Source organism: Poromitra crassiceps, assembly GCF_964638095.1.
Source record: "Poromitra crassiceps genome assembly, chromosome: 15".
NCBI classification, from domain to species: Eukaryota; Metazoa; Chordata; class Actinopteri; order Beryciformes; family Melamphaidae; genus Poromitra; species Poromitra crassiceps.
The window spans coordinates 32,950,908-32,977,487 of NC_139634.1; the positions used below are offsets into that span (position 1 = coordinate 32,950,908).

Genomic DNA, 26,580 nt, shown 5'->3' on the forward strand with positions numbered 1-26,580 from the left:
TATTTCGAAAAAACAGATTTCACAGTTTTAAAGACTTTATTTAAAGTATAAACCGTTTTTAAAACACTTTATTACATAAATTATTCTTTTTGAGAGTGACTATTATTTGCTCTGGCAGCAAACTGAAATTAATACAAAAACAAAATGAACATTTCGTACATATTTTACAAAAGAAAATAAACTCATCCGCTAATGTTCATTTTGAATACAACTGGTGACTCCTTCATGATTGTCATATAGTACTAAGAACAATAAATAAATAAAAAATAAAGTAAAATAAATAGCTCTTGATACTAACTTAGCATGTATTCAGGACTCGGTGAGGGGTGTTCTGATCGCTCTGTACAGAAGTGCCTTGGTGAAAGTCTCACAATTCTAGCGCGACTGAAACGTACAAAACTACGGCTTCTACGGTATACGCAACATCCTGAAATTCAGTGTAGTCTGACACATATGTAGTAATATGATTCTTCTCGCCCATTTCAAAATAAAACAATGCTGTGTGATACAACTGTCCACAAATATAGCCATCGTGTTTTTTTTTTAAACTTTTTTTTTAAAAAGTTTATTTATTTTTTGTAGTTCATTTCTAACTCTTGAGTATGTTCAAGGATGTCGGTATCTTGCGTGTTGCTTGGTTGGATATATGCTGCCTCAGCAGCAGAGCACAGGTGGACAATGGGAGGCCTGAGACAGGGAGATGACTCATAGTATCGGACGGCCTTTTAACATTGCATTGTTCTGTCGCTGTTGAGGTTGTCCTCCTTCGCTCCGTGGTTTGTGCCTGTCTGTCATCTGGGGTGGCTTTGCCTCCGTTTTGGTCCCTTTGCCTTCAGTTTCTATTTAGAGACAAGCCAGTGAGCGCAGAACCCAGCACAGCACAACTCCACCATGTGTTCAGTAGCTGTCATGGCCGCGCGCTCAGTGTGACCCAAAAAATATGGGTGAAAATATCAATATCTTTTTTAAAAAGGGGAATCTTCTTATTCATTAAGCAACAGCTCTAAAAGTTCATCAGTGCTTTTTCAGTTGTTCAAAGTTTGTTAAAAAAAAAGAAAAAAGAAAAAAAAAGTTTGACTAAACTTATTTTTTTTTTGCCCGTGGCAGTAAAATTAACAATAATATATTTTTTTCTGATAACTCATTCTTTTCAAAAGTCCCTGCAGCGTTCCGTGAGTAACCCCGATGGTTGGTTGGTTGGTTGGTGGGTTGGTTGGTTGGTTGGTTGGTTAATTCTCCGTGGGTTTTGAGAGGAATAGGGGTGAGGAGGCTGGGGGGGGGGAAAGGACCAGGATCATGGGAAAAGTGAAGAGAGAGTCTGCCCTTCAAGTTCAGGTGGGCTGTTACCTCTTGCCCATCTCGTTCTGTCTGAGGAATTGGATGTTGTTGCTGCTGTCAGCCAGTTCAGGGTACTGCTCCACCGGCAGCACATAGTAGCCGTCGTAGCCCTGCACCCTGCCTGTCGTTAGCAGCTGTTGTCTCTCCCCCTCCGTCCACAGGCGACTGCCCTCCTTCCCGTCCCGGGCTCTCTGCTGCTCTCTGGCCCAGGCCCCGGCCAGTGCCCTCTGCCTGGCCAGCTCCAACAGTCTTACCTTCTCTTCATCCAGCACGTCCAGGGCCAGCCCGTATCGGATGCTCAGCGCTAGCGACGGAACTGCAAAGTCCACAGTCGCCCCTCTCCTCGTCCGGCCGCTCACTGTCACATTGATGCCGCTCTCCAGCGCCTTGCGCCCGTTGGTGAGCCCCAGGGCCAGCAGGTCGCTGTCGGCAGAGCCCACCTTCACAAAGAAGTGGCAGTCCTTCCCGTCCTGGGTGTAATGTGTGCCTTCTAGGTAGAGGGCGCCGTTGAGCACCAGAGCCACTTTACGGCTGTCGTCGCTGGCCATGGCCGACACGCCGGCCACCACGCGGCCCTCCGTCAGCGCCAGCATCACCCCGCGGCCGATGATGGGGGTGCTGGTGCCGAACCAGTGGCCAGGCTTGTCCTTGCGTCCGCGCCGTTCCTTGTTGAGCAGGCGACCCTCCAGGGCCATGAAGGCCTGGTTGTGGCGCTCTGCTGCCTGCTGCACACCGGTGATGAGCTACATGAAGAAGTGGACAGGTTAACAATCATATTGGAAGAGAGAGAGAGAGACGGTACTGTGTGAACAGTCACTGTGCAAAATATACATTCATGTTAGGACAAAACAGTATCACAACTTGTAAACAATAGTGTAGGACATACATGGGCAACATGCGGCCCGCGGGCGCCCCCTGTGTGGCCCGCGATGGAATTGCAAAAAAAGAAAAAGAAATTTTTTTTTTTTTTTTTTTTTTACAGTGCACTTGAACGCAACATGCAATATACCCGCTGAATAAGTGTCCAAATGTTCATGTCATTCTGGGAAATACTCTTCTGTTATAGCATTTCAGTCTGAAATATGGAATATCTTTCAATAATATGTATGACTAAAAGGCTAAAAGTAATCTCAGGTGTAAGAAATGACTGTTCTACATTGAAGTAGAAATTTAAATAATTAACTTGTTGGTTTTGGATTTATTTAGCTTCAAGAGTGCATTTTTGTTCTTGTGTGACCCTCAACACAGGCTTTGAGAATCCCGGGCCACTTACTGATACTTATGCTTAAATTAACCCACTCATATTCTGGTTTATTTCAAGAAAAACATTTCGGCTAGTGGAAATTCTAATTGGCTGGTAACTTTAAAATCTAGCAGCCATATTGGCAGGTGGTGAAAAAAGTTAATTTCAAGCCCTGCAGGGAGAGCAGGTGGTGACATAGGAGTGAGTGAGGAAAAGGATCAAATATTGGTGGTTAAGACTGAATAATGACATCACAACTGTTAATTTAAAATTAGTTATTCCTCTAAACCTGGCTTCAAATGCCCCAATTTTTTTCGCGCTGGCGCCGTTCAGCCCTCAGCAAAATCTGGTAGCGAGGACTTTTTTTGTGGCCCTCTCTATCATCAAAGTTGCCCATCCATTACGGCATGACAATATTTGTTCGGCCCCCGGCAACAATCTGGATTTCTCATGTGGCCCCCCATGAAAAATAGTTGCCCACCCCTGGTGTAGGATGTCTGGCATCTGTATTTACATGAATATACACTACCAGTCAAAAGTTTTGACTCACCACATGTTTCTTTCCTTTTTTTAATACTAGGAAAGAGGCTTTGGAAAGAAATTCATACATAGGATCAACGTCACTATTTATATCCATCTAAAAAACTAATTTCAAACATTAAGCATAAGCCTTTATATCAAACTGGCTAGTACATAGTATATTCAGTTAGGTGTATCCAAAGTTTTGACTGGTCGTGTAGCTACATGACAACAGCTGAAACATAACTGTGGGATTAATACTGGATTGGATTGTCCTACTGTACCATACCTGTCCTACTGTAACGTACCTGTCCTACTGTAACGTACCTGTCCTACTGTAACATACCTGTCCTACTGTAACATACCTGTCCTACTGTAACATACCTGTCCTACTGTAACGTACCTGTCCTACTGTACCGTACCTGTCCTACTGTAACATACCTGTCCTACTGTAACATACCTGTCCTACTGTAACGTACCTGTCCTACTGTAACATACCTGTCCTACTGTAACGTACCTGTCCTACTGTAACATACCTGTCCTACTGTAACGTACCTGTCCTACTGTAACATACCTGTCCTACTGTAACGTACCTGTCCTACTGTAACGTACCTGTCCTACTGTAACGTACCTGTCCTACTGTAACGTACCTGTCCTACTGTAACGTACCTGTCCTACTGTAACGTACCTGTCCTACTGTAACGTACCTGTCCTACTGTAACATACCTGTCCTACTGTAACGTACCTGTCCTACTGTAACATACCTGTCCTACTGTAACATACCTGTCCTACTGTAACATACCTGTCCTACTGTAACATACCTGTCCTACTGTAACGTACCTGTCCTACTGTAACATACCTGTCCTACTGTAACATACCTGTCCTACTGTAACGTACCTGTCCTACTGTAACATACCTGTCCTACTGTAACATACCTGTCCTACTGTAACATACCTGTCCTACTGTAACGTACCTGTCCTACTGTAACATACCTGTCCTACTGTAACATACCTGTCCTACTGTAACATACCTGTCCTACTGTAACATACCTGTCCTACTGTAACATACCTGTCCTACTGTAACGTACCTGTCCTACTGTAACATACCTGTCCTACTGTAACATACCTGTCCTACTGTAACATACCTGTCCTACTGTAACGTACCTGTCCTACTGTAACATACCTGTCCTACTGTAACATACCTGTCCTACTGTAACATACCTGTCCTACTGTAACGTACCTGTCCTACTGTAACATACCTGTCCTACTGTAACATACCTGTCCTACTGTAACATACCTGTCCTACTGTAACGTACCTGTCCTACTGTAACGTACCTGTCCTACTGTAACGTACCTGTCCTACTGTAACGTACCTGTCCTACTGTAACGTACCTGTCCTACTGTAACATACCTGTCCTACTGTAACGTACCTGTCCTACTGTAACATACCTGTCCTACTGTAACATACCTGTCCTACTGTAACATACCTGTCCATTCTCACAGTGCTGGGCGGCCTGCAGCTCGTACGGTGGTTCCACAAAGTAGAGGGAGTGACGAGGGAATCCGGGGATAATGTTACTGAGCTGGAAGCCAAACATCACCAGCCAGCTCTTCACATCTAGAGCAGCAGATAAGAGAGAAATGAGCAGCTGAATGACGATATTAAACACGACACAGAATGAATCACTTATGGCCAAACATTAGAGGGGTGAGAAACTGGCTATCTTTTCTCACTCAGCTGCTGTAGATTGTATAGCCATCAGCTGCCGTGCTATTCGGAGGACATAGAGTGAACCTTGGGTGAACTTTTCCAGAACAATCCATTTCTTAACATCAGTATTCCAAGGATATAATCCTCATAGGTTCCAATGTTCCTTTACCCTTTTACAATGGTATCACTCTGCACTGAATGTAGTTGCAAAAGTTGTAATTGCAGTCGTCAGTAATGGCCATGTTAGTAGAGAGTACACCCTATGTAAATTCAGCTTGTTCAATCTCTTTTCTAGTACAATGGAAATCCACGTGTGCTTTGACTGAACTGAGTTCACCTCTACCTGCCGTCTCGAGGCTGATCTTTATACCACTGGGTTTTACCTGACAACTCTACTGAAGTTCCACCTTTGAAATAATCTATATTTAATGTCTACATTATGGTGTGAAGCATTTATGTGCAGTGCTGCAAAGCTCTTTGATATATGGAGAAATGGACAGTTTTGAATAAATATCGCACCGCTTTAGACATTCTGATAATGGCTAAATGAAAAAGAAAGTAAACACAACAGAATATGTGCAGAATGTATTATTCTCCTCCACCTGTGACGTAGTTCTTGACGTCCAGCATGTCACTGAGGGGGTTGTTGTTCTTGAACATGTACAGGTTGAACGGAGCGGGGTCTTTTCCTATCTTCGGCCAGATGGCGTAGTCGGGCGAGGTCCAGCGGCCGGCCAGCACGTCGTAGTCCCGCTGGGTGAAGTGGACCAGCTTGGTCAAGGGGTCGTAGAGGCCGCCGTGGAACCCCACTACCAGCTGGAACTCTGGGTTGGAGTCCAGGTACACTTCTCCATAAGCTGTGTACTGGACCTGAACGACACAAGGCACGCTCCGTTTGCTTTTGGTAATACTCAACTCACCCTTCCAGAGGAAGGTCAGAGCACAGAGTGAGCTACAGAACATGGTCCCTGGAGCTGTTTTAGTTTTAGGACAGTCTCCCTACTCACTATATACCACCCTGCTGCCCAGCTTTCTTGGTGTTTTCAATTGTTTCTTGGACAAATAGGGGGAATAACATAATTTTCTTAGTACTAATACTAATAACAGTCAACTGATAGCAGATTAAGTGTGATTACAAACTGCTTCGTGCATTACCTGTTTGATCATCTGTCCATTGCTGCTGAAGACAGCCAGTGGTGTGCCAGTGTTGTCAGAAGCTATGTAGTACTCTTCTCCACTGCTCACCTCCATAGCAAACAGATGGCCCTGATCATGAGAAGATGTTCCCATTAGTTACTGCTCTAATAACAATATTAATCAACCAGTCTACCCATTTCATCATCCTCTTCATACAACCGACACCCATCTTCTCACCTCTCAATATATAAACAGAATATAGGTAGATGTGACATATCTCTATAGGCACCCACCTGTAGGTCATAGTAGAGCGAGGAGATGTCAGAGCTGGAATGGTTGAAGATGTGTGTGACCCTGGCGGGGTGGTTGAGGTCAGCATAGAAGAACTGCAGGTGCTGTCCCAGGCTGTTCCTAGTGGACACCCTGCGGCCCAGCCCGTCATAGTGGTACTGGACGCTCCAGCCGCCCGGCCCTCGGTTGTACGCCCGCAGCAGCTGCCCCTTTGAGTTGTAGTCGAAGACGTCTGAGCCCCGCTGGCTGAGGAAGCCGTCCTCATCCAGGCGGTACTGGACGTCTCCCAGGCGCGTGATGCGGTCTCGCAGGTCGTAGCGGAGCGGCATGATGCGGGCGCTGTTCCCCGGGTTCAGCAGATGGAGGTTGCCGTTCAGGTCGTAGCTGTAGCGCCACGTGGACCAGTCATTCACCTGGATGGGAGGATGAGTAGAGATGGCATGAATCAACAGTAAAGCACCTATAACAGAAACGGATACAAACTGCATAAAACGACCCACAAAATACCAACTCTTTGCACACAAGATATTCACCTTGACACCGCTGAGCTGTCCGTCTCCGTCGTACTCGTAGCGGTACTGGGTGGTGTTGGCGTAGGGCCCAATTTTCAGCTCTCTCTTCACCACCCGCCCCATGCTGTCGTACTGCACCGTCATCCAGTACATGAGCGAGCGAAAGATCTCGTACTGGACCTCCTTGATGCGACCGTGGGTGTCAAAATGCTTACTCAGCGTCATGACGGCTGTGGTGATGATCTGATTAATGTCGTAGTAAATGACCCCAAACTTCCCAAAGTGCTCCACCTGTAAGAGAGATGTTTGTAGAAAGGGTGAGTCCACCGGTGGCCAAAGATGGTACACCTCTGTTTTTGAATACACAAAGAATTTGTTTTACAAGCCAAATCCTTTTGTATACCTGAACTGTATTATTAAGTTGCCATAATATCGTGAGCTTAGAATTAAAAGGTTCTATCTGCCTTCAGGAGAGTTCTGAGATATTGAGCTTAACATTTTCAGTTAAAAGGAGATGGGTCCTATTGTTTTTGAAAGTACAGGCTCAAAAATCATTATTTTCAAAAAATAACACCACACAGTCAACAGGCTATTATATAGAATAGGTTCATGTGACTAACTCAGTTTTGACAAAAAGGTCAGATAGAACCTTATAATAGTCAAAAAGGAACGCCAGCACGCGATGTCCTTTCAGGGTTTTTATTCCGTCACCAAGACCTTTTTATTCTTATTTGGTGAGTGCTCACTACCTTTGCGAGCTCTGCTAGCAAAGAGTGTGTCTATAATACCAAGGTCATGCTTGACCTTGCTTGACTATAACTGCTGTGAAAGTACTGCTGGAGTAGTAGAGTCACCGTTGAATTTCTGTGTGCTTCCAAACAACTCCAACACATTTCTGCATGTATCTTACTATCAAAAAAGAACGTAGACCAGATCAGTGATTTCTTTACCTTGCCAGAGATCTCATCGTATCGGTAGAGGTCGACGGGCAGTGGCGTCTCGCTGATGACCGGCTTCATGCTGGCGATGCGGAAGCTGTTGTCGTGGTAGGTGTAGTCGAATCGGGCGTTGACCATCCCCTCCTCGCTGAAGCGGTAGATCTGCTTGTCGATGAGCGGGCCCATCTTGCGATAGCGGATGGTGCAGGAGAAGCCCCCGCTCTGCAGATTGACCATCTTCAGCACGCCGGCGGTCTCGTCGTAGCCGAACGTGACGGCGGTGCTGTCGTAGATGATCTCCGCCAGCTTGGCCAGCTTGCCGTACTTGTAGAGGACGCGGCGGCCGGTGCCCAGGTAGTGCGAGGCCTGGGGTCTGCCGTCCTCGCTGAAGTCGTGGATGATGGAGGCGTTGCTCTCCGGCGGGTTGTAGGTGTTGCGGATGTAGCCCACCGACACGTGCGTGAACATGGTGTGGCGGGCCACGCTGGGCAGGGTGACGGCCGTGACCCGGCCCGACGCGTCGAACTCAAAGATGTACTGTCGCTGGCTCTGCAGGAGCAGCACCATGGACTGGAGGCACGGAGGGAGAAACAGAGAAAAGACAGCTTCATTTAATAGCATCATGACCATGTCGCCATTTGGGATTTCTTTTAAATGGAAATGGATGACTTCCCTCCTGTGAAATAGGACCAGGAGTGATATATTCATGGCTGATTAATTTGAATAATCATCATCAGAAAAATTCTACATCATTTCACTTCAATTCTCCAGTCCAAATTACTGTCCCTTCCTTGCCTTGGTGACTTCTGATCCTTAGATACAAAGCTTAAAGACCCCCAAAGTCAAAAATCTATTTTTCTTCTTGTTCCTTCGGGTGGCTGTTTGAGCTTCACTGTGCAGAATGATGTCTGTGCAGTTTGACACTAGAAGGCTGTTTTCACAATCATCTGCTGAAGGTGGAAGGTTTCTCTGAGCTCACTGAAAAGACGATTTTCAACCAGCATGATTCATAACATCACGAATACTAGAGCCAATCCCTGTCCAGTATTCAGCTGTTAAAGCCCTTGTTTGTATGCTGTGATTGGCTAGTTATGTCCTAGATAACCCTGATTGGTTGCTTTGGCATTTTTTTATGAGGCAGGAGGGAAAGTCATTTTAAGGATTTTAACAAGATAATTTAACTTTGTTTGTTGGGGGAAACCATCAGACCCTGATTATTGTTCAAAGCAGAGTATTTTATATAGGTACATCTTATAACATGACTTTAGATTTTTTTTTAATGATAAATGCTTCACTTACTTTATCCAGGTAACTGTAGCTCCACACCTTGCCGTCCACAAAGGTGCGAGACAGGATGCGTCCCTGTGGGTCAAACTCGGTCCTCTCGCTCATGCTGCCCCTCTGCAGGCCAACCAGCTGCCCAGTGGTCGAGTAGGACACATTGACCACAGCCAGGCTGCTGCTAGGCAGCCACATGGCTGGCCGGCCCTGAGCGTCGTACATGATGCGCAGTGTGAACTTGCGGTGGTCGTCGTAGATCTTCTCCGTGCGCGTGTTGCGGTCAAAGTCAATGGAGAGGAGGTTACGCCCATGGGCCTGAAGAAAAGCACGAAATGGAGAGAGGCTGAAGATGCTGTAAGTGATTCTGGAGGAGGGATTGAGTCAAGGCGGTTCTCATCCCCAAGTAGTCAAATGACGCTTTGGGTTGGTGATCCGATCCAGAACACCAACCCAAAACGTAAAGTATTGACTACTTGGGAATGAGAACGGTGTTGACTCAATCCTCTTTGTGGAGTTCTCTCTCCTGATTGGACAAAGTGGGATGGGATACCAGAAAGGTTTCCCTTCTGTTTACCGCGAAGCAGAGGGACTGGGAGACCCATGTTACTGACCAACACTGTCTATCATAAAACATGCAGAAGATCGTCATCCGACCAGTGACGACAACATCCGAAGTTGGTCCCCGGGCGCTGGAAAGAAAAAGCGACCACTGCTCCTGGCCTGCCCCCCGGAGGAAAGGACAAGCCAGGATGGGTCAAATGCAGAGGACAAATTTCACCGGCCACCGTCAGCATGAGTGTGTTTGTGGCCGCATGCATGTGTTGGTGTGTGACTGTGTGACAATAAAATACGGGCTTGTCCGTCACTAACTGTTTAAACTATCTCAGTGATTTCTGTCAGAATATAGGTTCTGAGTGGCTGAGAATAGACCTGTAGGTATATTCTGATGTCACAAAACAACGTCAACTCACCCTCAACTTCCTGCCGAACACCGTCACCTTGCCCTTGGTCTGCTCCTTGCGCAGACGCCACTCGATGGAGTTGAGGCCGTTGTCGGTGGGCAGGGTGATGTTCCTCCGGCCAATCGTAGGGCTGACGGAGCCTGCCAGGATGTGGGGCTCTGTGTGGAAGCTGATGCCCATCCCATTGGCATACATCACCCTCAAGGTCCCGTTGTTGCATAGCTGGTAGCTGTTCCTCACCTGGTCTGTAGGGGGAGATAGATGAACATGAGTCGACTCATAAGGCAAGGAGCCAGCCATCCTCATTCTCTGCCATTGGAAAGTGTGGCAAGGGCATGATGTTAGGAAAAGCAACATCAACTAAAACTAAATGTGTAGTTTTGGCATAATATGCACAATATTATTGTTTCTTCTACTCAGACAAATAAAGCTAAACTCCAGTCATAAGCCTGTGTAGGCTCATATCAGAATAAGAATGAGAATTTGTTCACGGCCGTAAAAGATTTATGGAGCACTGTCACTGCAATCTCAAAATATGCGAATATAGTTTTAGAAAACAGAGTGCAGGTAGAAAGGCAACCGAAACTGACATCTCCCTACAGCACTAAAAAAGACTCTGAAAAAAAGGAAGAGAGATAGACTAAATGGGCACTGCTGCTGATGCTAAACCTTTAGCTCCGATGTGTGAAAACGGGTGGTTTGATCACGATGACGTGATGAAGCGAAAATAAAGATAATAGGATAAAATTGTTTTTTTTGGCCCAGAAATCTCTGGCAGATGCAGGGCGGGTGGGGGGAGGGGTTATTTCATTTACAAAAGGTGAGGGGATCAGATGGTGTCTCCCTTTGAAGCCCCACCATAAATGACAGTAATCCATAAGGCCAATTTGTAATAAAGCTCCGGGCGGCATTTTAACAACGCCTCAAACAGACGAGAAGCTTTTTTCCATTGACTTGGCAGCGGCAGCCGTTAAGATAAATCTTCTCTGCTCTCTCTATCTGAACAATCTCTGTAATAAAGCAGAGAGAGAGAGACAGAGAGAGAGAGAGACACAGACACACACACACACACACACACACACACACACACACACACACACACACACACACACACAGAGAGACACAGAGAGAGAGAGAGGGAGAGAGGGTGAGAGAGACGAGAGCTTCGGGGCTAAGGAGGATCCACTGTGCATGAGTTAATGAAGAGAAGGGGGGGGGGGGGGAGGAGACAGAGAGATGGTTAAGTGAGGATGTCTGCAGAGAACGGTGCTGAAACCCTGCAGTGGAAGCCTTAAATGACTTGCACTTCTGTGAGTAACTTTCCCCCTTTTCCTCCAGCAACTCGAGTGGATCACTGAATACATCTACAACTTCTTCTTCTTCTTCTGCGAGGCCTGCGAGACATCTTACAGTCGACACTCTGCGTTCATACGTCCGTCACGCCACATGTACCGGTCAGGGGAGGGTCCGTCACGCCACATGTACCGGTCAGGGGAGGGGAGGCCAATTATTCTCCTTCTTCCTGTTCTCTAAACAGAGCGAATACGCTAAGGGATCGTGGGATGTGGGCGGGGCTGTGCGTGTGTGTGTATGCGAGTGCGTGTGCGTATATACAGTATGCGTGTGTATGTGAGTGCGTGTGCGTATATGTGCGTGTTGGTGAGAGAAATAGAGAGCTTAGGGGATGAGGAGGATCTTCTCTACACAAGTTAATGAATTTGTCTGTAATGATAAGCAGAATGGCCCCAGTTGGGATTAACAACTATATATTGGTAATTCTGGTCCCCGGGAGCAGGAGAGAGGGTTGGCTCAGCGCGAAGGAGGAAATGATGTCGTCGAGTTTGCACATAACTGTGTGGAAATTGGAACGCATTCAATTAAGAGTCGTCAGACCTCTGCACATTTACAATCACACAGGGTGGCTATTTCCTACAATACCAAAGTTCCGTAGTTCTAGACTCTATTATCTAGAGCTTGTGGGTATTTCATCAATGCATATATACTGTACAAACTGGGATGTAGGGGAGAGTAAACACGTCGCAACTCAGTTTACCAATATTTGTATTTACAGAACAGTTAACCCTTGACTTTTTTAGGCTGACATAAATCTTTATGACAAAAATGACTAGCATGATAGGCAGTACTATAAACATAACGGTGTATAGGAAGATAAGGCCCTTTTTAGGATATAAATGATTGCTTTCCTGTAAATAATACTACGGGTGTATTCACACCTGTAGGTCGTTTGCTTTGCTCCGATTCAGGTACTTAATTGATACAATTGTTGCATTTGTGCCTTGGTTCGTTTGTGTTCACACAGCCACAAATCAAACGGTCCAAATAGTATTGCGAAACCTCCTGGATTGGCAAGGAGACACTCCGGTAGGCTAATAGCCTCTCGGGATGGAAAAAATAAATTCCCAGAGATTTTCCTATATCATCATCATCACTTTATTGTCAGACACAAGGTCCATTAAAAAACACACACAATACATTATAAAACAACACAATAATAATAATTATATGATTATAAGAATGCGTTTTGTTAGACCTACATTGTAGGCTACGTCGGGCTACGAGGAGAGAGAGAGAGAGAGAGAGAGAGAGAAAGAAAGAGGGAGAGAGAGAGAGAGAGAGAGAGAGAGAGAGGGAGAAAGTTATTTATTTATGTATTTATGTAGGCTATGTAGCCTATGTAAGCCTATGTATTTATTTTGCCTATTTAGGCTATCGGGAATTTGGAGATAGAAGATCAAAGACCCTCGCAACTTCGATCTGCTATTACTATCACAGAGACTTCAGAGGATTAGCCTACACATAGGCTATATGAACACCTGTCCTGTCAGGAATAAAATATTAATAAATCATTTAATAATAGCCTACGGACATTTGGAGGAAGACATGCAATCAGTCTGATTGTCTGATTGAACCAGACAATCTTATCACAAAGAAGGCTGGCTCTGATTACCACGACTTGTTTTCATTTATTGAATGGAGACCAGAGGTAAGTTGATTGAGTTCACACTGCTGATGTGATGATCCAAAAATCCCCCAAAGTTTATCCATGCAAGTCACAAGTCGCCAAAACAGGATCTGAACGAAGATGTTGTTTTTAAATGATAAAAATGCTCGTTCTTCAGGCCATTACGCACAGCGCAGCTGACTACGGCAGCTGGTTTATCCAAAAATGCGCACTGTTTCCTGCAGTTGTGGCGGATCGAGGTCGGATCACGTTCTCACCACAAACGAACCGCACCAGAGTTTGTTTAAAGCGGACCGAGACCACCCTTTCTTGGCGATCTCGGTCCGCTTGTTTTGTCCTGCATCCGAGTGCGATTGCTGTGTTCACACTCCCCCAAACGAACCGCACCAAGGGGGAAATGCTCTCTGTTTCGGAAACAACTGCTCCAAACGAGATACGTGTGAATACACCCTAAGTTAAGTTAAGTTAAGTTGCCTTGGGGTCAGGGTCACTGCCAGGAGTATTAACCCTAACATACATGTCTTTGATGGTGGGAGGAAACCTACACGGACACGGGGAGAACATGCAAACTCCACACAGAATTAGGCACCTGGGATGGACCGGGGTCTTCCCACTATAATTAATAATTGATGAATATTATAAATTATAATTGATTTCCATTTGTATTGGTGATGACTGAGTATGAATGAAAATCTAGTACCCTATGTCTAAGTCTAAGCCTCTGCATGCGTGTGCCGAGTGTGTGTCTACCTTGCACCACTGTGTACGAGGCTTCCACTGAGGACAGGTTGGTGATGACGGTGACATCGTCATCCCTGCTGGAACTCTCAATGTCGATGTTGATGGAGCGTTCGATCTCACGGTGCAGACTCGTCACCATGCCTGTGGGGTACGTCACGTTGGTCAGGCGACCCTCGCTGTCATACCTGGGAGATGGGAGATAGCCATGAGCAGATCGGTAAAGGAAGGACACACCCCCCCCCCCACACACACACACACACACACACACACACACACACACACACACACACACACACACACACACACACACAGTGAACCTGTCTTTTGTCAGCAAGCTGGCAGAGAGGAATAACAGGCTATTTTACAGGAGCTGGCTGTAGTTATGAAAGCTACCACTGGGGGGCAGCAGTGCACTGTGTGGGATGTCACCGGGAAAGCAGGCGATGAAATAAAACAGGATGAACATAAAAAGCTGGGAAGCTCATGCATTTTGTATCTCAGACTGTTTAATGGGCCCAGATAGGCTAAGTGGTGGATGTACATGCACTGAGAGGGAAAATCCAAACAGTCCTCCAGACATCTTTACCACTGTTGCACACTCACTGGTAGAAGGTGGTCCATCCGGTCTCATCGGCTTTGGTGGCCAAGAGGCCCGTGCTGCCGCTGTAGCCGAGCAGAGCCACCTCCTGGCCCAGGGCCGAGACACTGCGCAGCCCCCCAGTGGGGTCCAAGCCCAGGGTCACCACCTGGTTCTCTGGCAGCAGCACCAGCCTGAGCAGGCCTGCTCCCCCACCCTGGCCGAGGCCGTCTCGCCTCACCCTCACTGTGTTGTTGCAGTTGTCCAGCAGGGCGGCCAACTCTCCGTCAGAACCGTAGGTGAAATTGTAAAGGGGCTCCCCGGTCACGAGGCTCACCGTCTGGATATGGAGCCCCTCCCCATTGAAGACGTACAGCTCCTGTTCCCGCGGCGATGCCACCTCATACTGCCCAGCCCCCGAGCCAGGCGGGCCCGCGCTGGAGACGGCCGGGCCGGGCCGATTGGCTCGCACGGCTCTGATGCGTATGTTGTTGAGGTCGGCGATGAAGAGCGTCCCATCAGGAGATACCGCCAGGGAGGCGGGGGAGTTGAGGCCCGCGTCGGGGGCGTAGCCATCGTCGCCATAGAAACAATTGCAGTTGACGTCGTTCTTGCAATCGCAGTCCGAGGCAGCGCCGGCCAGGAGAGAGATTTCTCCGTTAGTGCTCACCTGAGAAAAACGACGCACAGACAGAAAGTAGGACAGATGTTTAATGATGAGATAAAAGAAGCTACATAAAAAGAATAAAGGAAACATAAATTTGCCTTTTGGCATATCAAAACAGAGGACTGGAAAAACATAACAAAATATGTGCATAAAAGCCCATATGACCTGGAGATCTGAGACACTCTCAGAATATATGAATTCTCAAAAAAACACCCACACAGCCCGACCAGCTGTGTTGTCAATTTAGCTCGCCAAGAAAATAACTCCAGACTGACTGAATCATTCTAAAGCAGACATCTGTGTCATACCTGTCTAACTCGGTTGATCTTTTTCTCATCGGTCTCAGCGATGTAGAGGATGCCGGTGTGGGACAGAGCGATGGCGGTGGCGCTCTCCAGCGCGGCATGGATAGCCAGCTTGCTGAGGCTGTAGTCGATACCTGGCACCTGGCAGTGCATGGGTCGCCCTGCTATGATGCTCACCTGTGGGCAAAGTCATGGAAGAGAGAATAGATCCATGATCAATCAACAGCAATAACACCACAAATATTTACAGATGGTAGCATCGCGTTACTATTGCAATACTTACATCAGATGAAAGTTTCCTTAAGCAAAGTTACACTCTACAGTGTAGAGTCTACACACTAAAATATTACTGGAACTAATTAACCAGCAATGTTGCCTTTCCAGCAAGTTTCTTGGTGAAAAAAACCTTTATACTAGAATATAAATGTGTACTTTGGTTGGTTGTAAATTGGTTTGAGAAAGCCTAATTGGGACTAAATCTTGTCAAAACCGCACAGTGCGTGTCCACCCTGTGTGGTTTGCCCTTGGGGTTGAGCCTCATGGTACAGACCTGGTGGTTCTCGGTGATGCGTAGGATAACGTTGTTTTCGAGGACGTACAGAGAGTTGTCCATGGGGTTCACTGCCAAGTCTGTGGGCCACTCGAGACGCACCTGGTGGAGAGACACAGCAGATATCAAACGAGACCATATCTACGCCGAGGAGGACCTATTGAATGGATGCCAAAGTTCAGACAAGTCTCTTCTTCATTTTCCCTAAAGTGACTGCAGTCTTCACTGTCCTTTTGATCTATTCATTTATCCATGGCTTCAACGTCTTTAATCCCTCCCTAAATCAATCACTGCCTGACCCGGCTGGCTGGCGTCCACGCTAGCATCATAGCTCTGTCTCTTCCTCCTATCATCCTATCAGCCTCTGTCTCTTCCTCCTATCATCCTATCAGCCTCTGTCTCTTCCTCCTATCATCCCATCAGCCTCTGTCTCTTCCTCCTATCATCCTATCAGCCTCTGTCTCTTCCTCCCATCAGCCTGTCTCTTCCTCCCATCAGCCTCTGTCTCTTCCTCCTATCATCCCATCAGCCTCTGTCTCTTCCTCCTATCATCCTATCAGCCTCTGTCTCTTCCTCCTATCATCCTATCAGCCTCTGTCTCTTCCTCCTATCATCCCATCAGCCTCTGTCTCTTCCTCCTATCATCCTATCAGCCTCTGTCTCTTCCTCCCATCAGCCTCTGTCTCTTCCTCCTATCATCCCATCAGCCTCTGTCTCTTCCTCCTATCATCCTATCAGCCTCTGTCTCTTCCTCCTATCAGCCTCTGTGTCTTCCTCCCATCAGCCTCTGTCTCTTCCTCCCATCAGCCTCTGTCTCTTCCTCCCATCAGCCTCTGTCTCTTCCCCCTATCATCCTATCAGCCTCTGTCTCTTCCTCCCATCAGCCTCTGTCTCTTCCTCCCATCAGCCTCTGTCTCTTCCTCCTATCAGCCTCTGTCTCCTCCTCCTATCATCCCACCAGCCTCTGTCTCTTCCTCCTATCATCCCACCAGCCTCTGTCTCTTCCTCCTTCCGCCGTCCTACCTGGCTGACGTCCATGCTGGCGTCACAGCTCAGCGGCCGCACGGCAGTCAGGTCGTTGGCCCCCAGCAGAGTGGAGATGATTCCGTTCTGGTCTACCTTACGGATCATGGTGGCGTCCACAAAGTACATCAGCCCATTTTTATCCACTGCAATACCTGTCAAACGGGAAATGAGGACCGAGGATGAAAACTCATAATTCTTGCAGCACGGGCAACCCAGAGAGATTTTAGCTCTATTATACTTCACTTTTCCCCCTCCGCGGGCTGAGAACAGATAGCACGCCTGACAGCCGAATTGCTCCATGTTTCATCGAATGAGAGCGAGCAAAGTCAGTGAATGGGCGTTGAACTGTTAGTTTTGCGATGAGTCATTGGGATGCAGATTTGAGCTGATGCTCGTCCCAGAGGACGAGGGCAGATTGCAATCCATCTTTCAGAAAGACGCTGACTATCTTCAGAATGGCAAGTGATCTGTTCCTTGGTCTCCCCTCGTATCCTCAACTTCCCCCTATCTCTCTGTCTGTCTGTCTGTGTGTCTGTCTGTGTGTCTGTCTGTCTGTCTGTCTGTCTGTCTGTCTGTCTGTCTCTCCGTCTGTCTGTCTCTCTGTCTGTCTGTCTGTCTTTCTGTCTGTCTCTCCGTCTGTCTTTCTGTCTGTTGTTTTGTTTGTCACGCCCTCCCTCCTCCGTTTCATTTGTCTCTGCCTTTCTCCTTCTATCGTTTACCAGTGGTGCAGTGTCAGCCTTGTCGGTCTAACAGGCGGCAGGCATTCAGACAGGTGTGTGTTTGTTCTAGAGGCAACTGTCCCCCAAAATAACTCCTAGATGCGCTGAGGTACACAACAACAGATGGAGGATACAGCGAAGGACACAGAGCAAGTGAGAGATCGAGAGACAGCGAGAGACAAAGAGAGCTGGAGGAGAGAGAGAGAGAGGGGGGGGGGGGGGGGGAGGGTGGAGGGGGAGGGCCAGCTGATGTGAGCTGGCTGACTTTGCCTCTGACAGGTGAAAGGGAACCAGTAGCTCATTGTCTTCCCCTATCTCTCCCTCTCGTCTCTCTCTCTCGCAAACAACCACGCACGCACGCACACACACACACACACACACACACATTCACACACATTCACACACCCACGGACATTGCAGTGGTACACGCACGCACACACACACACACACACACACACACACACGCGCACGCACGCACACACACACATTCACACACCCACGGACATTGCAGTGGTACACGCACGCCTGTACACACACACTTACGTCAGTGACGGGGAAATGTGACAGTGTGACATCCTTGACAGTTTGGTGTCACAATGTTCCGAGCTCCAGTGAACCACAAAAATAATTCCATTAATAATTGTAACATTAATCTGGTTTATAACCTCCTTCTGTCTCTGTCCTGCTTTAGTTTAATCACAAGATTACACAGATTAAGAAAAACATATTGCGACCAAGAGAAAAAAATAATAAAGGAATAGTTCACCCAAAGAATGACAATTCTGTCATCAGCTCCTCCCCCTCGATCATGCCAGAAACTCAAAGTGAAGTCTGTCCATATAACACACAGGGAGGCTGCCAGCACAACTCCATATCAGCCTTCTGCAAAACAACTGAAGTCAGCGGGTTCCAAAAATATCTATATTTACAGCAGAATTTAGTGCAAATCTTAACTACAGCTGGTTGATTTGCAACAAATGATAGATAGATGTATAGGTCTTTCTATTCACATTGTGATCGTTTGGCTGTTTTTCATTTGGAACTCTAAAGCAGCTCAGTTCTTTTGCAGAAGGCTACTACGAAGTTGTGCTGCCATACACTCCCTGTGTGTCATATCACATGGGCTAACACCTTCATTTCATCTAAATTAGCATGAGAGTGAGTAGCAGATGACAGAAATTTCATTTTTGGGTGAACTCTTCTTCTAAGGTGCCTTCAGTTTATTATGCTGAGGCCTGTACACACTGCTGTGCAGGAGTTAAAGTGGTCAGCTAGAGAGCGGAGGAAAAACGTTGAAGCTTTCAAAGACCAGTGACCAGCATTCAGATTTTCAATCCATGAAAATCTGTAGAACAAAACCTCAACACAACCAGTTGCCATAACGCTGGAGCCGCCATCTTGCCTGTATGTTTAGCGGTCACATGCTTCCCTTCACCGGCTCACCTTTGGGGCTCATCAGCGTAGCTTCGGTGGCTTTGCCTCCATCCCCGCAGCGTTCGTCAAAGGGCAGGCACTGCTCCCCCGTCCCGGCCACCACCTCGGCGTTGTCCGACAGAAGCCGGCCGCCCGTTAGCGAGCGGACGCGGTAGATACGCCGGGAGTTGGTGTCTGAGATGAACAATGCCCCGGATACTGGGTCCACAGCCAGGAAGTACTTATGGGTCGGGTTGTTACTGAGGGGCGAGGAAGACAAGTGATGATTATCGCGCCGGTGAATAGCTTGATTTCATAATTTCAATGGAAAAATGTTTGAAGTGCTGGCGCTATTGTTTGCGGGGATATGCAGTGTAGAAACGTCTGATTTATCAACACAAGCATCTTACCTGTGTCTGAAATCTTTGTTCCTTCAAGGGAGGAAGGAGAGATAAAAGCACAACAAAACAAATGTTAATTTCACACGGCCTGTGGAGAGAGCGACCTACGGAGAGAGGCAGAACGCTAGCTGTGGTGTGAACAGCAACATTTAAACACGGGTAAAAACGCCCTGGAGAGATGGTATCTAGCGCAGTGTATAATTCAACTTCAATCTCACTGTCCCCGGTGTCTCACCTCCCTTTTTTTTCAGTTCCTGGGAGGATCCGATCCTGCTTGTTCACTGTACTGTGCAGACAACTCCTCTTCTCCCTCCCTGGCTTCTCCTGCCTCCTCGCGTCTGCTAATCTCTCAGCCCTGCTTTTTTTCTATCAGCATTTCCCATGCAACATCAAAACACTCCAAATCCCAATCTGCTGTCTGATTTAATCTCCATGTTTTCCTTTCTTCTCCTCTCCATTTTGCAGCTTTTCATTCACCCCTACTTTGAGAACTTTTTGTTCCTCACAAACTTGTAGTTATCCATTCATTGTAGCTATCAGCTATGTAGCTATTATTACTCTATAGTTTTCTCTCTTAAATGCTCCTCTCCAAACTTTTCCTGTATTATCAGATGATCATCATAGCCACTGGTTTCTTCTCTGCTGCTCTCATTCCTTTTCCTCTCCTCCTCATTCTCCTCCCCTCCCATACATACCTTAGTTCCAGGATGCCAGTGGTGTTCATCGACGGGTAGACCCTCCGTACAAAGTTGAGGTCCCCGACGTAGAGGCTGCCGTCCACGCCCGACGCCAGGGCCACGGGCGCCAGCAGCTTGTTGCCGTCGGCGAGGCCGTTGCAGCTGGGGCAGGAGATGCTGCGCCTGCGCCCGTTTCCCATGGCGCTGGTGACGACCGGGGGCTGCTCCGTCACAAAGATGTTCTCGCCGTTGCCCTTGTGCAGGATCCCTGGACAGGATAGAGGATGAGGAGTAGCATATATATTTTTTTTTCTGTCTTTTTGAATATAATATTCATATATATTTTGGGCATAAACTAACATTCTGAGCTACAGCAGAAGCAGAAGTAGATTTTTTACATTTGTACACGTTTCCTTAATTGCTTATTTACGTGTTGGGGAAAATGCACATGAAACACGGAGAGTTGTTTACTACCATGTGTTTACTTGTTGTGCTCAGCTGCACGTCGAGAGAGAGACAGTGTGTGTCCATGCCATTAGAGCATTGATTTTCACAGCGGGGCCGAGCATCACAGCATCGACCCATTTATATTTCAAGGCTTCAGCATTAGCGCACAATTTAGATAATGCTACAGTAGATGATGCATCAAAAATTATTCTCCCAGGTGTTCATGCGCGCTGCACCGTTGTGTTGTGGCGTGCGATTCCGCGTGCACGTTTTGTTTGTTTGCGTGTCCGCGCGCGTTTGTGTGTGTGTGTGTGTGTGCGCGTGTGCATACGCACCACTGCGCGTGTTGAGGATATGGTGCTTGTCGAGTGACCAGCCTCCCAGATTGGTGGGATCCAGCTCAAAGCCTTGCAGGATGACTGTCCTCTTCTCCCACAGAACGAGACTGGCACAGGACTCGTACTCGTAGCCCACCGACACTGCGTGTAGAAAAGAGTAGGAGGTACAATAAATAGACATAGAGAAAAGTAGACAAACGGAAAGTGCAAGATGCAAAGTTCATTTCACTTATAAATTGTGTGTGATATACACACAGAGCAACTAGTTAGCAGCACCTGTATCCTGTACTAACACCTCACTGACAAGCTCACATGCTTGCTAAATCAATTAAAAACCTTGTTAATTGGACAGATTGCCCGTTGGGCCTCCGACTCCACAGGCCAGGCCGGTTGCCACGGTAACAAACTCTGCTAGTGGGAACATTACGCCTCCATCATCGTGCATGTGTTGACAGGGTCTCATTGATTGGTACAAACAAACAAGTAAGGGAGGAGTTGAGATGAGTTAGTACGCGGCCACTGCTGTGTGTGTGTGTGTGTGTGTGTGTGTGTGTGTGTGTGACACGGTATGTGTGCGTCTGCGAGTGTGACATGCACATGTGTGCTCCTACCCATTAAAAGGAAGAGTGTGTTCGCACATCGACTCCCACATGAGTCTCGGTGAGAATGCTGTTACCCGCACCTTTTCAGCGTCACCGCCGACAATAATGCATACACCTGCATCCGTGACGCATGGCTAGCAAAACAAACAACCTCATTCTAAACCGTGTATATCCAATTTATATTATATGAAGCCTTGTGGCTACTGGGGGGAACTTCAGGACAATGTGATCTTGCAAACAGTCTGCCCTTTACGCTTTTTAGTCCACAGTGCAGTCCCTGATGTCCACACCGCATCTCTGGCCTGAAAGCAGCGTTTTGGGCTGACAGCTACTGTGAGCGAATGTGACAGTGGAACGTAATAGCACTGAGGCTCCCCTGGCCCCCTGCTTGCTGCTCCGCTAGCTAACTGCTAACTCCCCCTGATGGCTAATAACCCTTCAGCATCGTTACGGCTGGCCGGGCGGAAGCACGCGTGGCGCAGCCTCAATGAAAATGAGACAGATGAAAAAAAGCACTTAGCTGTGGCTGTACTGTACCGTAGAGCGGTACTGCAGTTTATTATCCTCCTTCTCCAAGATCCCTAATTAGCACTCTGTCCCTGTGTCATTGTGAGTATTCCCCTACTGCTAAAGTTTCTAATCCAGCCAGGACGTGCAGCACTGGGAAAAGAGAGCCTACACCTTCGGCCTAACAAACACAGCTAGCTTCTCTCCCACCATCCATTCCTTCCACTCACCGACAGCCTCGGAGAGCCCGTAGACCCTCTGGCCATACGCGTCGGTCTTGTCCCAGATGTAGGTGTAGGCCAAGTTGGGCGAGGCGTGGAACCACTTCTGGAAGAGATGCCCCTCCACCGCCACCATCAGGTGAACCTTCAGCAGTCCCATGGACACCACGGCCGGGGTCATGGTCACCTTGAGCAGCGAGCGGTAGCCCTGCGTCCTGGAGCTTAGGTAGCACAGCTTCAGGCTGCTGCCGGGCACCTCGATCTGCTCATGCAGCACCTGCAAGACAAAAGGAGAGAGGGGATGAGAGAGGAGCAGGGGATTATGGGGGGATTAGAGAGAGAGAGAGAGTAATGGGGGTCACGTTCCACTGAGGGCTGAAGGACAAAAATAGAGAGGGGGGAAAACAATGGAAGAAAGAGTGAGTGGAGGAACGGGAAGGGAGAGAAAGCAGGAGAGGCAGCCAGGCAGCCAGGAAAGAAAGAAGAAAGGGAGGAAAAGCAGAGGGGAGATTAACCTGCTGCCAGAGGCCAGCGGTGTACAGCACCTGTGTCTCTGGTATGATGGGCTTCTCCCCCGGCTTGGAGCTGAAGAAGGAGGAGAGAGGCGAGGCGATCACCAGGGGGTCCGGTCTGACGAAGCCGCTCAGGTCGCAGCCGGGGATGGTGTTCTCCTCGGTCTTCAGCACCAGGGTGTCCATGGCGTAGAACTGGCTCCAGGGCAGCCACACGGTGCGCTCCTGGCTCAGGAAGGGAGCGCGCTCGAAGCGCAGGGTGAGCGACGCGCCGCCGTTGGCGATCAGGTCAAACCTGGAGAGGTTGTACAGGACAGCAGGGGGATGGGTGTGAGGGGCAGATGGACAGAGCAGTGGGGGATAGAGACTGCTATTTGCACTGATATAGACTGTCGATTAGTTGAGGTACTCGAAGTGAAATATTACATTAATATGAATTAATATGTAATATTAACATTATGATATTACGGTTAACATTATGATATTACAGTATCATAATCCCCCCCCCCCAGTTTTTACAATGCATGACTGCAGATCTAGACACATTTTCTATACATTTGTATGGGCTTTTGTAGACCTGATAAAGTGAATACAATACATATTTTGCACATTCTATATATTATGCTATAAAACACATGCTATATGCATTCCTCATATTAAATATTGCATGTCCATGGTGTTTTCATTTATTTCCAGAATGCATGAACTGCATTTTCATATTTTGCACACCCTGCATATATGCTCTAAATATGCATGTTTTCAAATTCTTTTTCAATCATATACTTTCACTTAACAGGTTGTACTTTTGTAATTGCTGGTTGGGTTATGCTTGATTAACTCATTTGCTCTGGCTCTCACCTGAAATCCTATTTTGTCTTTGCTGTATCCTATTACTTGCAGCTGCAAGGGCCTAGTTTCCCCATAGGATCATTTAAGTGGAATCTAATCTAATCTAGACTAATGTAATTTAATGTAATGTGATCTAATGTAACCTAATCTGATCTAATAACACCGTGTACATAGTGAGGGGATTTCAGCAAAGGAGTGCTGGGTAGCTTGTGTACACATACGTTCCATCCTGCCGTGTCAGCGTGTAGCCGTAGTGGGGGTAGTTGACAAAGGACACGTTCACCCCCACCAGAGGGGTTCCATCTGTAGTCAACACCTGACCTCTGATAAGAGATGCCAAGCTGAAGGAGGAGAGGGAGGGAGAGAGAGAGAGAGGTGGTGTAGAGATAGATAGATAGATAGAGAGAGAGCGAGTGTCAATGTGTCACTGTGAATCTATCAACTCGATCTTTTCAACCATCCATCATCTGATTTGATTAATCTCTCCATCTTTCAATCATGCAAATTGTCCATTCATTTATTGCTCCAGTCCTCCACCATTCATTAGAGATAATTAGCAAATCCACCATCGAGATTAGCACACTTCAATCATGTAAACAAACCACGTCAAAGCAAAGATATGTGGGTGTGGGTGTGCATTTTGTGTGCATGTGTGAGGTCCTGCGTGTATTTAGTTTGCATTTCCTCCGTTATCCCAGAGAAGCGGTGCCTGCAGGAGTGTCTGCTGCACTACACTTGAATTTGTGCGATTTCAGGTTATCACCACTTTGATAAGTTATCTTCTTAGAAACATCCGTCTGAACATTGTCCGCCTGCGGACAGGATTTAGGACCACGGACAGCTCTTTACATCGCATCCACTCCAAACGGCATACGTACACAAAATGGAGAACCTCGGCTCGGACTGGAAACTTTTCTTTGGGTCTTGGCAAGCTCTGCGACCCATTCTGAAGTGTAATTGGCAATTCTGTTATTGAGCCCTGGAGCCAGGATATTTTTGAAGGCAGGCATATGCAGACGCCAGACATTTATAAGGAGATAACTATCAAAGGGAGGATATTCCCCAGTACGTAATGCGCGAATGCAATATGTGGTCTACAGCTAAATGAAAGACATTTAGGCAATGTTCCACCACACAACACCGGTGACAGGCCACAGTCGATTTAATAGCTTGAAGCGTAGTTTTGAGAAAGTGGAACTTAGTTTTGAACGCTTGAAGCTCAGTTGTGAATTTTAGTGGGAATTCATTTGGACTTGTGTTTGAGGCTCTGTGGCCATAAGAACGCTTTGCACACTTTGCGAAACCAACTGCATTTTTGTATTTTGTCATTTTAGATTTGGTAAAACAACTTTTCAAAACCAAACTTTGAACTTGTGTCAGTGATACCTTCCTATACATGTATAGTATGTGTCTCCATTGTACGTCTATGTAAATTATTTTAAGTTCTCACAAGTCTTGGTCTGACGCTAGGTGGGCCTTGAAGTTACTGGTTCTCTACGTCTAGGATATTGTCGATGGCGTGAAACTTCGTAGCATGTGTTTGTGTTGTGTACTGTTGTATGTGCATCTTCCGCACCTGGAGTTGAAGGGGTTTTCCCCGGGGATGATGTGCGTGCTGTCCCGCCCGACCAGCATCTTGACGCGGTCGTAGAAGGAGCGGACGCGGGGCAGGGCCAGCGGGCTCTGCTGGATGACCAGGAGGGGGTCCCGGGACCCCCGGCACAGAGGGCTGTTCTGACAGGGACTCTGGATGCAGCAGTCTGGGTCCATGCAGTCGGTTAGTCCATCTAAGAGGGGAAGGAGAGAGGGAGCAACGATGTGGTGGTGTTAGAGGGGGAAAGAATACAGAGAAAAAGTTATTTACTGTCTTCCTTTACCAGATTCAATATTTAGATTAGATATAGATTAAATATACAGTAGATTGGATTTAGAGTTTGTTTCTTTCTTTCTCCAGCAAAATAGGCTCTTCTCATGAGAGCGCTATCTTATCCTAACGTTAACTTAATGTTAATGTTAACTTTTCCTTCATTTCCCCCCCTTTTCCTTCCCTCCATCAATCCCTCCATCCCTCCATGGTTTCTTCCTATCTTCCATTCCTCCTTCACAAGCTGTTTCCCTACTAGGGCTCTTCTGACGAGAGCTCTATCCCATAATGTCTACTCCTCCCCCCATTCACCTCCTTCATTGTCCTTGTTGTCAGCGCAGGAGGTCTCCATGGCAACACTGCAGCCAGGGCCCCTCCAGCCTGTCTGGCATTCACAGTGCCAACTCTGCTGTCCCATGGTGCACTGGCCATTCCCATTACACAGGTTAGGGCAGCCATCTTTGAGAAGAGAGGAGGAGAGAGGAGACGAGAGGGAGGTGAGGAGGAAGGAAGGAAGGAAGGAAGGAGATGATGGAAAAAGACAGGAATGAAGGGAGAATGGCAGGGTGATGCTCGTTTGCTTCATCATCAGTGACATACAGATGAACACACATTCTCTCTCTCTCTCTCTCTCTCACACACACACACACACACACACACACACACACACACACACACACACACACATGCTCATACAGTACACTTACTACAGACCAATGAGCCTCACTCAATTTAATAACCACACGGTAGCATACTGTAAGTATTGATTGTTCAAGAATCAATTTAATTCTGAAGGTCAATTTTCATCTACACTTTCCCATCTGTATGTCTCTATAGCAGTGGGATGGCTGCTAACCTGAGTGTGTATGTGTGGATAGAGGTGGATGGATTACCTGATTCACTTACTCGATAGAGCCCCACCCGATCATCTCTCTCTCTCTCTCTCTCTCTCTCTCTCTCTCTCTCTCACACACTCACACACACACACACACACACACACACACACAAACACACACTCTCTCTCTCTCTCTCTCTCTCTCTCTCTCTCTCTCTCTCTCTCTCTCACACTCACACACACACACACACACACACACACACACACACACACACACTCTCTCTCTCTCTCTCTCTCTCTCTCTCTCTCTCTCTCTCGCTCTCTCTTACTTATGATTCAGTGTAGGTAATGGGATTCTGATGGCCTGAGAGTAATGCTGTCTCATGAGAGAATGAAATTATGTTCGACTGAGTGT

General features: G+C 47.2%; 1 protein-coding gene across 1 annotated transcript; it reads right to left on the reverse strand.

The window, feature by feature from the left end:
• Positions 1–1,343: 1,343 nt before the first annotated feature.
• Positions 1,344–25,748, reverse strand: LOC310790187 (teneurin-2-like; the record flags this gene model as incomplete). The annotated part of the gene is made up of 23 exons (XM_083651863.1): positions 1,344–2,081; positions 4,587–4,717; positions 5,413–5,680; positions 5,966–6,076; positions 6,241–6,651; positions 6,772–7,041; positions 7,701–8,258; positions 8,988–9,284; positions 9,941–10,176; positions 13,665–13,840; positions 14,259–14,902; positions 15,208–15,381; positions 15,755–15,856; positions 16,778–16,932; positions 18,943–19,172; positions 19,323–19,343; positions 20,009–20,258; positions 20,773–20,916; positions 22,115–22,382; positions 22,621–22,912; positions 23,688–23,807; positions 25,043–25,253; positions 25,643–25,748. 23 exons carry the CDS (start codon positions 25,746–25,748, stop codon positions 1,344–1,346), a joined length of 5,913 nt encoding a protein of 1,970 aa, XP_083507989.1.
• Between the last annotated feature and the right edge of the window lie 832 nt (positions 25,749–26,580).